The sequence below is a fragment of the Taeniopygia guttata genome, chromosome 7 (assembly GCF_048771995.1).
Source record: "Taeniopygia guttata chromosome 7, bTaeGut7.mat, whole genome shotgun sequence".
Classification (NCBI taxonomy): Eukaryota; Metazoa; Chordata; class Aves; order Passeriformes; family Estrildidae; genus Taeniopygia; species Taeniopygia guttata.
In genome coordinates this window covers 12,616,697-12,631,368 of record NC_133032.1, presented here as the reverse complement: position 1 = coordinate 12,631,368, position 14,672 = coordinate 12,616,697, and the positions used below count along the sequence as shown (strand labels likewise).

The 14,672-nt window shown below is 41.1% G+C and overlaps 1 protein-coding gene across 8 annotated transcripts in view; it reads right to left on the bottom strand.

The window, feature by feature from the left end:
* The window catches only part of SLC4A10 (solute carrier family 4 member 10), a 184,200-nt gene that overhangs the window by 147,850 nt on the left and 21,678 nt on the right, over positions 1–14,672 (bottom strand). Inside the window, exon 1 of one of the 8 annotated variants that reach the window (XM_072932136.1) lies at positions 1,342–1,598. The exons of 3 other annotated variants lie outside the window; for them this stretch is intronic. Coding sequence is in view for 2 of the 5 variants with exons in the window: in XM_030278351.4 (XP_030134211.3) it covers positions 1,342–1,389 (48 nt within the window). In the remaining 3 variants the exon portion in view is untranslated. Of the gene's footprint in view, positions 1–1,341; positions 1,599–14,672 lie in introns of those variants that run through there. 4 more of the 8 variants (XM_030278355.4, XM_030278351.4, XM_072932144.1 and 1 more) reach the window with 4 other exon arrangements.

The window sequence follows — 14,672 nt, the reverse complement described above, 5'->3', positions numbered from 1 at the left end:
AACTTGGTTTACACTTATTTGTCTCTCTACAGAAAGGAACTCGGCAGCCAGTCTGTCAGTGAAAGCAACAGGACCTTCTACTCCACTGCCAGAAACTGAGAGAGCAGCCAGTAATAGGAAGGAGGATTCATAAAAGGGATCCAGAAAGCAATGGGAAAAAACTGTCCCTGCCACAAGGAGAAAGAAGATGCCAGAGATAACCTCACACTGTGTAGCAACCTGCCACCTGATTGCAAAATGGACCACGTCAACAGATGATGGGAACAGACCCTATGAAACACGGGCTTGCCACGAGCGCATCTCATCAACCTGCAGCAGCTGAGACTTGTCTCTTTCAAGCTTTGTCAACGTTGTGCAGCTCGCCGTGCTAACACACAGCCATTTCAGGAGCAGCAAAGCCTCTACAGACCTATGCAGTGTGTTGACAGGGATGTGTACGCTCAGTCAGACACTTGTGTATGTACATGAGAGACTTTTCCTTGCCCCAGACAGATTTCCTGTGCAAGGCAGGAACCACCATTCACGAACAGAATCTCAGTATGAGATCGAGATAGACACCCACAGTTAAACCTTCTGTGTGTCTGCAACCCTGTGTTTGGGGGAGGCCTGGCAGGAAAAAGGGTCCCTACAGATCTAACGATGTTAAAAGCCCCCCCATCAACTGATCTCTTTCCTACTTGCACGGAAAAGGCTGCCCAGCCGTAGATGTGCAGCCATACGGTGCTCCGAGGACAACAATAACCCCCAGATCACCAGCTGAGCACAAGAGACTGCGACACGGCAGCAGAGCCCGGGATCCGGCGGGAGGCAGACCCTGCAGATAGTGCCAGCCCTCAGCAGATCCCTCTGCGGTCTGCAAGCGGGAGGGCCAAGGACCTCCGGATACTGCCCCGGCCCCGGCCCCGGAGCGGGATCCCCGCGGCGCTGCCCACAGGTGCCCGCTCCCTGCGCTGCCCCACCGCCAGGGAGCAGGGGGGCGAGAGAGCCTGAGAAGGGAGATGTCGGAGGCAGGTGAACACGAAGAGAGGGGGTACCGAGAGGAAGGGGATGCCAGAGGCGGGGGCGCGGAAGGCAGGATGCTTGCCCCGGAGGGACACGCGTACACACACGAACAAACACACACCGCTCCATCCCCGAGCGTCCTGGCACCGCGACACTCCCGCCGCGGCATCGCCCGGCACCGGAGCGAGCCAACCTGTTTCCCCACGCACCGAGAAATCGGCTGCGGTGCCCAGCACAGGCGGGCGGGCGGGAAGGCGGCCCCCCGCGCCCCCTCCCCGGCTGCCTCCCCGCGGGGCGCGTCGCAACCCCCCGGCCGGGGCCGCGCTGCGGCAGCCGTACCGTGGGCAGCAGCGGCTCCATCTGCGCCCCTTGGTCCTGAGTCTCCATGCGGCGGCGGCGGGGCTGCGGCGGCGCCCCCTCCCCGCCGCCCGCGGGCCGGGGCGCTCCCCGGGCGCTGCGGGAGCCGCTGGGCTGCGCCGGGCTCGGGGCTGGCTCCGCGCTCCCGGCTCCGCGCTCCCGGCTCCGCGCTCCCGGCTCCGCGCTCCCGGCTCCGCGCTCCCGGCTCCGCGCTCCCGGCTCCGCGCTCCCGGCTCCGCGCTCCCGGCTCCGCGCTCCCGCCGCGGATCCGGCGGCGCGGAGGCAGGAAGCGCGCGCCAGTCACATGGCCCCGCGCGGGGGGGCAGGAGCCGGAGCCACCTGCGGGGAGCGGGATGTGGGATGCGGGATGCGGGATGCGGGATGCGGGATGCGCGGTGAGGCCGCTCCCGCCAGGGCCGCAGGGCCGGCACCGCCTCGCCCCTGCACACCGGCACCCGCGGGCGCTGCAATGGGAGCGGAGGGACCGGGCCCCGCTAGCCGCCGGGTGAGACTATGGGAAACACCACACAAGGCTGAGAAGTTGAGCGCTTTATGCCAAGCTGCAGCCCGCAGGCTCCCCAGCAATGCTGCTTCAGTGCTTGGGGCAAGGGTTGATTTAGCCAGCACCAGAAGTGTACCAGAAAACAGTGACCCTTCACTCGGTCCTGCCCAACTTTGACCCTTAGTTATAGACAGCACCTTCAAAAGAGAGTTCCGTCCCTCTATGATAATCCCACCATCCCCTTCTACCTGCAAATCACAAACATATCAGAATACCATATTTTTCAGTATAGGGTTGATCAGAGCCTTACCCTCTTTTTCACCCAATTTCATCATTCAAGCCTGCTACATATTTGGCTTCTCCTAGTCTGTCTGGTTCTGCAGCTCAGTGGTTCCATTCAGCTATACCAAAACCCCAACGAGCTATGCAAACAGTTGTCAAAGCCTAAATTTGCTGTACAAATGGGAATAAGAAGTTGAGTTTCCACAGTACTTGTACTACTAAGAACAAGTGCGACATTGCCTACCAAAACAACTGAGCTAGAGAAGTTTATATTTTCATCACTTCCCAGTGTATCCTCCAAAAGAAACAAGCCCATCCAAACCTGTGTGCATAAAAATCAAAATGGAGAGAGATCTGATTATGAAAAATAAACTAGCAAGAAAACTTCATTCTCCCTGTTAAATTAATTTCCGTGCCAAAGCAGCAGGCCATGCCCTACATTTTGGATATCCTTTGCAGTCTGAAAGTAGATCAATAAACAGCTTCACTAAATCTGATTAATTTCCTCTGCCATGGGACATGTTCTTGAAGTCTCCCAGAGATCTTCCAGGATGAATTACTTGTACATCAGCCAAAAAAGACACAGAGCTGAGTGAGCAGCATGAAGGAGAGGGGAGTCAAAGCTGATTCTTACAAAGAAGGGGACTATTTTTCTGAGTTACAACTGAGAACTTGCTCTTTAAAGTGACACATACATTTAACACTGTAAAGAAAGGCAGTCAACAGATATGGTCCAGGTTCTGGGGTAAAGGTGAGATGTGTATTTTCATAACATGATTACAGATCTACAGTAATTAACACATGAGGCCATTCAGGTCACTAGAGGTAAGGCTGTGTTAGCATTTGCTCAGTAAAACCCTATTTGTAGGAGCTTATAATTAAGCTGTGAAAGTCATGATGAAGCTGGGAAAGAGTGTGTTTAAAGGCGATTTTCCCCCTTTAAAGAAAATAGATGTAAACTGAATATACTGCCTGTGAAATCAGGAAGACCAAAAGCTTTCAGTCTACAGGTAGTTATTTCAATGAATATTAGTATAAGTACCTTAGTCTTCTCTGCCTAAATATCTCAAGCTTGTGCAAGAGCATTTTTTCAGTAGGTACTGCAATTCTCCAAACTCAATGGCATTTACATCTTTCACTCCATAAAATATTCCCTCAAAACACACTCATCCACGTAGGCACATCTAATAAATGCAAAGCCTAGAATCAACTCAGATACTGTGCACATGATACTGCTCTCCAACACTTCACAGTGAAAAACAGGACCAAGACCACAAGCACCACGCTCAGGAGTTACAAGTGAGTTACTAAATGGACCATCAAAAGAGAGTTAGGATCAGCCATGTAATTGTTTTTGCAAAGGTTTTTTGTCGGAGTGCTTTACACTCAGGAGTTCACCATTATGGAATAATAGATGAAATATGGAAGAAGTCAGTTAAAAAACAAACCTCTCCAAATCATTCTGTACTGTCTTGCTTCACATACATAAAACCACCACAGACTTCCATAGCTACAAAGCCACATATTAATAGCCAGATCAAAGTGCAAGTCATTCTTTTGGCAGCTGTGACAAACGTGGTTCAGTACAAAGGTCCAAAATGTTGAATCCAGAGCTCCAAAGCCGAGGGCTTTGCATATACCAAAGTGGAAGAACATAAAGGACCTTGCTGAAAATTCTGTTTTTAATTTAACATAACTAAGCTATTTTTTGTAACATTATAGCAGTATATCACACCAAAAAGTGCATTAAGAGAAAGTAATATTTATTCTCTAGCTGATTTATAATTGAATTTGAATTCCTTTTTCCCTTACTTCAAGTTGGCTTCTTTCACTATTGCATCTGATTGTAAGCCATTCTTCCACACCCAGCAATTTTGTTAGTATTACTCTATTACAGTAGTAATTTCATTTCTTATCGCAAAAGAATAAGCTTTAAATTTGTGAAATTTTAAAATTGGGCAGGCTTAATTTCCAGTTTCAACTTTTAGTACACAACTAGGTTTTATTTTCAATCTTTTGTACATGAAGGTTAAAAAAAGAGAGAGTTCTCAAATCATCCATAATTGGAGAAACTTCATCACAAAAGCAGGTGTGAAATCATGACATGCAGATACATTTAAATTGTAAGATTAAGAATACTTAGGATGTGCTATAAAAAATAAATAATTTTGTGGCGTATTTATATCAGACTGATTTTTTTTCTTTATATATTTTTCTAGTGCATTGGATAAATGAAATTGTGAGTGTTTCTATACTTACTTTTACAGTGATAAAGCCTCTAAAGCAAATGTCAATGGAAAAAAGGGGAAATATTGCTCTTGTTCAATAACATTCTGAATTTATGTCAGAAACTGACCTGATCCCTGCCTGGTGTCATCTTTCATAAGAAATTTAAGACAGCAAAAGATGAATTTTATTCTTCTCATTCCTCAGACTGCCTTTTGCCCCTTTGGCCTGCAGCAAGCCAATAACTCGGATGTTCTCTCAAGTCACGGTCAATGTGTTAAGCCCCACTGAACAGAGATTTTGTTCCTCAGAAGCTGTTCACAAGGGTATGTTTTGTATATAAGCTGAATTACATATAAAAAGCTCAGAACATTCTCAAAGTACTTTGTAGGCATGTAGCACAGATTTTGGAGAAATATACCCATCTATCTGGGCTTGACATAAAAATGGTGTGGGGTGTAAAAAATTCCCACTGTCTTGAGCATCACTGACATAACCCTGTGTATAGAAAATAGAAAAACAGATGTGTGATAAGAAGCAGCAGCAATAATGAAGACCTAGTAATCACAGAGTTCATGCTCATGAGAGGTCTTGCAATATTCTCTTAGTAAGTCTTTGCAAAAAAAGTTCCATTTTCATGCCTAAAGAACACTTCCTTCCATCAGGAAGGTGGAGGAATCGCTTCCTCCACCTAAGTCCCAAGAAGGTATTCTGGTATAGTAAGTGATTCTACATATATGGGTGTATTTTTATATGCACATAAAAGCATACTGGCCCAGTACCACACACATTTTTACTGTCATACCTTTCTGTCAGTTTTTGTTTTGTGATCAATATATAGCTATAATTTTTTTTAAATGCTTTAGTTAAACCATTTCTCTGAATACAATTCCTGTTCTAGGAAGACATCCTGGGAGTATTGGCTCATCTCCCAGTTTAGCCATAAAATATGTCACTCTACCAGGATGGAGTGGGGTAGGAATTGCTGCTAAGCAAGAGTGAACTCCACAGAGCTGTTAGTTACAAACCTGAACATGAGAACTATTTACTTTAAAATGTCCCCACAGCAGAAATATGCTTGAAGCATAATTCATTCATTTACATATATGTCCAATAGTCTCAGCATGTTCTTAATTCCAAAAAGAACCTGCACTCTGTCAGACCTAATGTGGTTGCCAGTAGATTTTAACAACATAGTGAACAATTTCACACTATATTCAGAATCAAAAAGGACTGGGGTTAGATCAGTTTACCCTCTCTTGATTCCTGCCTAAGCTCGAGCCTCAGATACACTGGTAAATAAAATGCATGCACAATACACATTAATTTGAATGCTCATACTGTGCATATTTATCATAAATGTATTTCTTTAATGAAGGGAAACATTTTAAGAAATTGCTAATTATTTTCATCTTGTTACAGGTTATTTCTATTTCAAATAAAACAGCAAATTAATTCCTAAGCTTCTGGGGGCAACAAAATAACTATCAAGCAGTCAGAATCCTTTTCATTCTATTTTTGTCTTAATGACCATAGAAGATGCAATAGTAATGGATGGACCTCTCAAACTGCATTTCATACTGCTAAAATAAAGATGTGAACTATCTTTACATATGAAGAGGAACATCCCATCGATATAACCTATTCCTAATACATTTTTTTTCCTCTGTAATTAGAGAAACTATTCTGAAAAAAAGGTAAAAAGGGGGAGGGTAAAAACATAAATTCTGGCAGCAGTGTTTCCTCTCTCCATTCTTCCTCCCTAAGTGAAGATAAATAACCATCTGGATCATTGTACTGCCTTTGTGACAGGTGGTACTCAGTTATGTTTCTCATTTGATTGGAAAGTGGTAATGGCTCTTTAGCAGCTCTTTCTTTTGCTAATATACTCTGCTTGAAATAATTTACTCTAAGTTAATTCATTTGAAACATGATCCAAAAAGATTCAGTACTGATTGGGATGTATTCTTCAATTGCAACGTAATCTCTTTTTTTCTATTGGCATTCAAATTAGAAAAAACTACTCTAATAATTGTTTCACTAATATAACTTCTCATATTGTTCAGCCAAAAGAAGTAATGCCAATGAAATATGTCTGTGTCCACAGCCCAATCCTACAACTCCTATGACACAGGGAGACAATCTGTGTTGGTAAAGAGCACCAAATATTTGTTACTTTTTTACTTCTCCCCAGAATGGATCCTCTAGCAAAGGTCATGAATTTTATGGTATTCTGACTCTAAGCTAGGCCTCTGACTTTTGCTATGAGGTCAATATTAGAGAATAATATTTTAAAATCTAAACTAAAATTAAGATGTGTTAGAGACTCTTAAAATAATACACGTAATTAATCATTATATTAGTTTGCTAATTATTAAGATAACCACTCTTTCTAGGCTTATTTTTCAAGTGAAAGAAATTCCTCAGACATATCATCCACTTAATCCTGCTTTGTAAATAAAATGTGTTGAATCAGGCCCTGATTAGTCACTGACCTAAATAATCCTTCAGAAAGATTAAGCTATCTTAATTTAAAACCTGCAAGGGGGGCATAATATATTGTTTCTTGCTCAGTTACTCTAACAGCAAACTATTAACTAAACATGTATTGTACAGATGTGAGACATTCATCTAGACTGAGCTTCAAGTGGTTGGATTTTGCTACAAGTCTTACTTAGAGGCAAAGAAGTCCTCTGGCATCAGGAATGATTTCCGTCTGTAGGTAAGGGCTGTATAAATATTTCTCTTCTTTTATGGTGCTTCTAATTCTCTGCTCCTAATCCTCTGCACCGCTGTCATGGCTCCTCTGAAGTTCCCAATTTGCATGGGACCCCCACAACATTACAAAGCCTGGCCTGACGGAGCAGCGTTAGGAAGCCAGACCTCGGGGATTTGGCCTCGGGATGATCCTGTTTTCCACATCATGAAACATGAGTGTTCCCTTAAGCATTGTGCCACGAGGAGAGCTCCTAACTGGGGCATGTACAGGGTCAGATGATGGTTATTTGGAGAGATGGATGAGACTGCCTGGTTTTGTTTGTTTGCAATATCTGAAATTTGCACGTACATACTATGGTAAATGTTACAAAGTGCATATATGTACTTTTAACTTTTAAATCCTCGTCATATTCTTTGTCTTGCCTTAGACTGTGATCACTTCAGCAGAGAATTTTTCAGCCCCATAACAGACCAGACTGATCATGTGGCCTTACTGTGATTGAGCCAAAGGCAAAACTTCAGACAGAAGCTTTTCTGTAGGTATTCATTAAACTATAGAAATAACTATGTAAAATTCATGAACAGTAATATTTTACACATATACCTAAGACAGCAAAGCTCTCTGTGTTAGTCCCAGAAACAGAAGCACTAAGCTGTGTCATGCTGTACCCATTTTTCTCATTACATCTTGAGTAAGATGCATTATCCCAGTTGCTGGGATTTTCAGCTTTGTCTTGAATTGCAGACAACTGAAGAGACTGTTTGCAACACTACTTTAGCTAAATCAATTGCTCCTGGCAGAATAAGCACCCACCTCCTCTTCAGATTTTTCAGAATACAAAGTTAATTCAAATCACTTCAAACCTAAATAGAGAAAAAGGAGGGAGGAAAAAAACTGCATGGAAAATTATCTTTTAATTACAATTTTGAAAACAAAGCTACAAATATTATAAATATTTCAATTAAAATCCCAGTCTAGACTGCATATAACCCTGAAGTTTCTCAGTAAATCAAAGCAGTGCTACAGGTAATTTATGGAGCTGACAATCTAGCTCCCTCTCTATCCATCACCTTTAACAGGAACCCAACCCTGGTATCATAGAGTTTGCTTAGCAGGTTAAGATTATTTTCTCCTCTTTTTGGACCATCTCTGAGATACCAAATAAAATTGAATTAATTATATTTACTATACTTTTTAATCAGGCATTATTTAAGCAGCCTTTAAAGCAGCCTTTCTGCCATACACAAGATACTAAAAAAAAATACTTTAGAAATTACATCACATGTCAATTCTTCATTGTAAGCATGTTTTGCTTTTTTCATAATTTGCAGTGTTGTACTAGATTTTCACAAAAACTAGATCCACATGTAGTGCATTACTAATAAAGATGACAGTGTTGGCTTTACAAACTCTTCTTTTGTTTCAAAATACCACTTTTGTCAGTTTTGCTGCTCAAACCCCCTACATAGAGGAGAAAACCTTTGCTGTGTTTATACTGACCTACTAATGAAATAGAATTACATGTCCTTCTTATTTTTCCACATGCTACATTTCCAGACAAAAAAATCTTACCTGAATTCCAGAATCCAGGATCTTGACTAGCTTGCCATTTCACAAGAGCAGCAGCTGGCATAAACTGGCAGAGCTCCAGTACAGTCAAATGGGGTTTATGAGATGAAAGTGCATTCTTTACTGAAGTAGCCAACTCAAATCAAAAGCAAGAATTTAAAAAGGAACTATTTGAAAAGAATAGCTACAAAGAAATAACTATTCTCTTTAAAGATAAATACTTTAAAGCCGAGCTTCTAAATTGCGTAAAAATAACAAATCCATCCATGTTCCCCAGTAGGCAGGTAGCTGGGACACAGAAAGTGAAATCTTCATTGAATGACTAATCTCACGGAAGCCAGTGATATCAATTCCTTGGTTTTGTAAGAATTTCACCTCATTAAGAAGACACTTTTGGCCTAAAGAGTAGTGATCAAAATCCAGCTGCAGACGGTTAGTGTGTAAGTGATGCTCGTTTCCAGCCAGTCAGTTTTGGGATGGATTCTGTGCTCATGCTTTAAGTGTTTAACATCAGTGACCTCCATGGTGGGACACAATGAGTCCTCCTGAGGCCCATGGAGAGTTCATGGCAAACTGGAGGGGTGGGCTGACAGAAACCTCATGAAGTTTAAGCAAGAAATGCAGAGTCATGTACCTGGGATGGGTCATCTCTATGGGGTGAATTAGCAAAATCACAGCCAGCAAGTGCAGGAATGGGATTATTCCCCTTGGCACTCAGAAAGCCACATCTGAAATAAAAATGCTCTGGCTTTGGGCCCCCAGAGGAAGATCAACAAACTGTCTGTTCAAATTATATACTTACAGCATTGTCAGCCTAAATTTACAAAAAAATATATATACAGAAAAAGGCAATTCTCAGGTATATTAACTCACATATCCCTAAGATAAACATTTAAGATGATTCATGATCTAGGAGTACTTGTTCCTCTCCAAAGACTTGGAAAGGATTTCACAGAAATTTCTCAGATACCTTTAGCCACATTTGAGTCATCTAACACTGTCAGAGTAACCTGCTCCAAGTTGTCTTGCATTACACATGAAAAAACAGAGATTACTTACAAATAGCAGCATAATGTCTGAACTCCAATTGTTTATCCAATTTTGACCGAAGATAAACACACTAACCACAGGACTGAGCTCAAAACTTATGCTTATGATAAGAAGCTTTAAACTCAAGCACCCCTGTACTTTCCTCCTTGAGATGAAAAAGTATAATGAAATTCCTATTATAAAGAGAAAACTGAGAAGTACTAACATGGCAATATTCAGGAATTATTTTTGTGATATTAAACATATAGATAAAATGGTTTATATGAACTTTTACCAGAGCAGTATAGAACTCCTGTCTGAGTTCTGAGAAACCTTATCTGCGTATCTATGGACTTCTAAGACAGTGAGAGTAGGGTTTCTGTATCTCATTTATTTATAGAGTGTTTAAAACCATTAATAGATGTTTTTTTTAAAGATAGATGCAATTTAGTACATGCATTGTCTTTACATTTCTGCAAATACCCCATTATTAGTAAATTTGTAACTGTCAGGACCCAGCTGCAAATCCACTCTGTAGCCAATGCATTACACCCAGCAATGCTCTAATCTGAGGAATCAGTGCCTGTTCCTAAAAATCATGGCTGATGCATTGACACGGATGAAATATTTTACCACCTGCCAGCAGGACCAGAAGCCACTAAAGCTTCCAGAATTCCTCTAATACTCCCACTGCACACATGAAAACACATTAAAGTGAAAGTGTGAGGTTATCAGGACCACCTGAAGCATCAAACATAAATATCACATTGAGACAACTGCACTGTTGCAAACATGCCTTAAGGCACTGCCACATAATTCAGCCTTGGCGTCAGGCTGCGTGTTGAGAAAACAGGGATGGGCTGATTAAGGCCTCCACCAAAATTATGACATAAACTGTGCTTAACATCTCAAATAGACGCTGTGGGACACTAGTGTCTAAACTGGCTAAAGGAACAAAGATAGCTTCTCATCTCCTGTGGTTCCCAATCTGACATGTCCATACCAAAACAAGACCATGGTACAATTTTCCCCCCAGTGTCCTCATTCCCAAAAAGAGGCAACTGTCATAGGGAAGCTATAGTGCATCACAGGCAAGAGAAGAGAGACACCAAGAGTGCAGGTCTTGATCCCAGTAACCTCAAGAAGCACTTAGAGAGACTGGAAAGTGCACAGAAGTCAGAGTCTTCTCAGGAGAACAAATTGTCTTGCCCTACCCTAAGAATCAATGATCATCAGGATAATCTTGCAGGTCTAAGCTGTAAGATAGTCACATTTCTAATTTCTGGCATCACACTGGGACCACTTTCATAAAACCTATAGTTTGCTTGTAGTTTGCTGCCTTTTGCTAGGCCTCATGAAAAGAGCACATGTTCAGCAGTGAACACTTTTGCCTACCACACTGAGAGGTGTTTTCTGTCCATACAGACTTATGTTTCTCAGACTAAGCTACAACTACACAACTTGAATCACATTCAGGGTTTGCAGGAGGTTAACATGTTTAGGGGAAGAGCGCTCTTTTACATGCCAGTGCTCCTAGCATTGGAGATAGTTTGTATTTTACTATATTCATTTCAGAATGTCATTTCAGAAAATGTAACTCTATTTATATCACTGCAACACACTCAATCATATCTAATCCACACCTAAATTACTAAAATGGCAGGGGAACTGCAGTAGCACCAAGCACACTGTAAACCATCCCTCTCTGGAGGAATTAGTCTAACTTCCATTGCCCTGATAGCTACCATGACAGACTAACTGATGAGCAACTCCCTGTAAGATCTTCCATGATTATTTATGTTTTGAGATCATTCAAAAGGAGCAACCATAATGAAGATCATACCAATGCATTTCCACATGAGTCTGTAAGTCATCTTCAAAAACATCAAAAAAATACTGAAAAGGGTTTTAGCAAATTCAGCATGGAAGCTTTGACATTTCCCCATGATGAGAAAAATTGTGTGACAATACATGATTAATATTTTATTCAATACAAAATTTGAATAACAAAATTTTAACATATTTACTAATAGATAAAAAGAAAAGTAGCTTATATAACAAAGGTAAATCTAGCCCAAAATACCCTTGTGAGCAATTGTCACAAGTTCTGCCCTTTCTTTTCATTTGTGCACAAACCCTTGGGTGAGTACATTTTCACCTTAGCCAATTGCTACTGTTAGTCCAAATCACAAGGCTACCATCAATCAGAAAAAATATAATTTAATGCCTACAGGAAGTAAAAAACAATATAATGGAAGACATTTTTCTCTCCCTTGTGAAGTGCCTGTAATAAATTGCCCGTTTTCCAGGCAGGACAATTCAGGAAAATATCACCAAGTTGGCTTAAATATATGAAAACCTTCCACACTGTAGTAAACACCTGATGGGGATATTAAATAGAAGGAAGGTAAGGAAGATTTTCCAGCTACTAATGAATTTGCTGTCAAAAAAGAAAGAATCCACTCTCCAAATTTTATCTGTAGAAGAAGCATGAAGGACTCCAACACACAGAGCTATGGCTACCATCTCTGGTCATTTAACACAATCATGATGACTTCACAAGAGCAGCTTGTCTCAATTCACAAAATGTACTTTGCACAGCTTTTGGTAACTGTGCAAAGCCATAGACCTTAGAGCAAAGAGCTTTAGAGTCATGTCAAAAGGCAATTCCATATTTGTCTGAAAGTCCATATACTGGTGAATTATCTGAATCACGACATTCAGAGCTACAAGAATAAGTTGGTTGTGCAACCACAGACGGAGGCCTGACAAGTTCAGAATACTTGACAAAAGGGTCCTTGCAGTAAATCTCATCTGACATTGCATACAGTCAAGATTATTTTAATAGCTATTCATTTTTATAGATATATGTGTGCATATATACAGCTTTTTCTTTCATTACTGCAAATTGCAGTAAAAACATCCAACCTTTGCAGTGTGTGAATTCAAGACATCAGATTAACTGTTGCTCTTCCATGACATTATTATGGGAGGTTTTCAATGAAAACATATTGGTCACTGGCTGTGCTTGTGATATTTGCTAGCTGGTGGCCAGACACAGCAAAGGAAGTGTCAGTGTGCAGCAGGCTCATTCCATACTGTTGAACAGGGTGCAGAATTCTGAAGTCTCACCTTCCCCATCTCTAACACAGAGCCAGTGAAAAAGCTAACACAAAAAACAGAGCTGAAAGACCCTGCAATAAGATGAAGTTGGTTTACCCTTCCCTGATAAAAATCAACCTAAGACACAGTAACATTTTTTAATTACAAGCCCACCTCAAACTTAGACATTAAGTTAAGGTTTTTCATCTCAAATTTTATGTAGATAATTATGGAAACTGTTAACTTTTCCAGATGATGCCAGGCCTTATCCAGCTGACCCAGTTTCACTTAAATGGAAGAAGTTCTTATCTGCCTCAAAGTGGTGTGAAGAAGCAAGGCAGTGCAGCAGGGCGCAGATGAAAGGTGACAAAATAAAATGCATGCCACTAACCATCACTCCCTGCCCACTTAAAATCTTTTTGTAGCTAACAAGTGTCTGCCAGCCATGAAGAGAAATAAGGTACCACTCCAATTAGTAATACACAGTCTGATTAGTAACTACATTAATAGGCCATGACACTTGTATACACAAATCAATAACTGAAGTTTGATCAAGTAAGAAAAAACAGTAAGATACTGAAATGTGTCCTGTCCCCCTTCAGACAGGATTAGATGACAAAACCAATTCTATGTGATGCTCAGAAACTGATTTGGTGCACTAAGATAAGTCTGAATGACTGCATTGTCATAGGGAAAGATGGGAAATAAGAAGAGGGATAGAAACAATTTCTGTAGTTAGTTTAATTTGCCTCATGTGTTTGCTGCATCAGTGTCACACCTTGAAACAAGACCATCACACTATGCTTAAAACTGATGGTTTTTCCCAGAGTTCCACTTTTAAGCACATACTACAACTACCCCTCCAGAATTTCAGGTCAGAGCTGAGAATTTAGTCTTGCCCTCAGCACAGTGATTGAGGGCCAAGTTCCAAATCTAGCCCTGACTTAAGAGCCAGTAAAAATTGTCAAACACAAAATGCAGCTAAGGTCAAGTCCCAGATGTTTTGTTCAAGTAAAACACAGATGATCTTGACCTCAAGAAAACTGAATGTATCATTCATGTCATGGAGTAGTCAAAAAAGCAGGGTTCCTACAATAAAAGTAAGAACTATTTATTTTTGAATGAAGATTAAAAGCCTTTGATCAAATAGTCCCTTTAAAGCAGATAGAAGCCGAGTCTCAGATAACTTTAAATCATAAAAAATTTCCCCAGAACCATAGGATATTGCAAAATATGAATGGTTAATCACAAGTAATTTTTAAATAAAACATAATGGTCATCCAACAGTACTTACAGTATTAGACTTTTCTCCATGCTTTCTCTGAGCTATTTAATTTCACATTAACATAGGACGTCTAGAAGAATGAATTGTTTTTAATATACTGCACCTGTCTGAAGCTAAGAATTAAGATCAACAAATTTTAAAAAAAGTAAGAAGAATTCTTCAGCAGTTCTGGAATGATCCCTTAGCAAAGCTTAAGATAAATTTCTCCTCAAAAGTAGCTTGAGAGGCAACATGTCTAAGATATGTAGGATATGCCTGTTACAGGTTTGCATCTACAAAACCTCCCTTCCCAGTCATGCAAAAATCAGTCTCAGTGTTACCTATTCGTTTGCATCCCCCTGGGTTAAAGACCTATTTTGGAGTACCTTGTGTTGCCGGTGCCGTGGGCTTTAGTGCCACTCAGTGTTCAAATGACTCAACTGCAGGGAGCTGCTCTAGCAGCGCGCCCGGCAGCTTGATACCAAGAGGAATGGTACTTTACTAATTCGTAGAGAATAGCGGATTTTAGAAAAGAGGCTGATGTTGATCCTTCATTTGGTCTCATCTTTAGCCTCAATGCTTCTGTTTAAAAGCCACAGTGTGATTTTCAGAGGAAATGG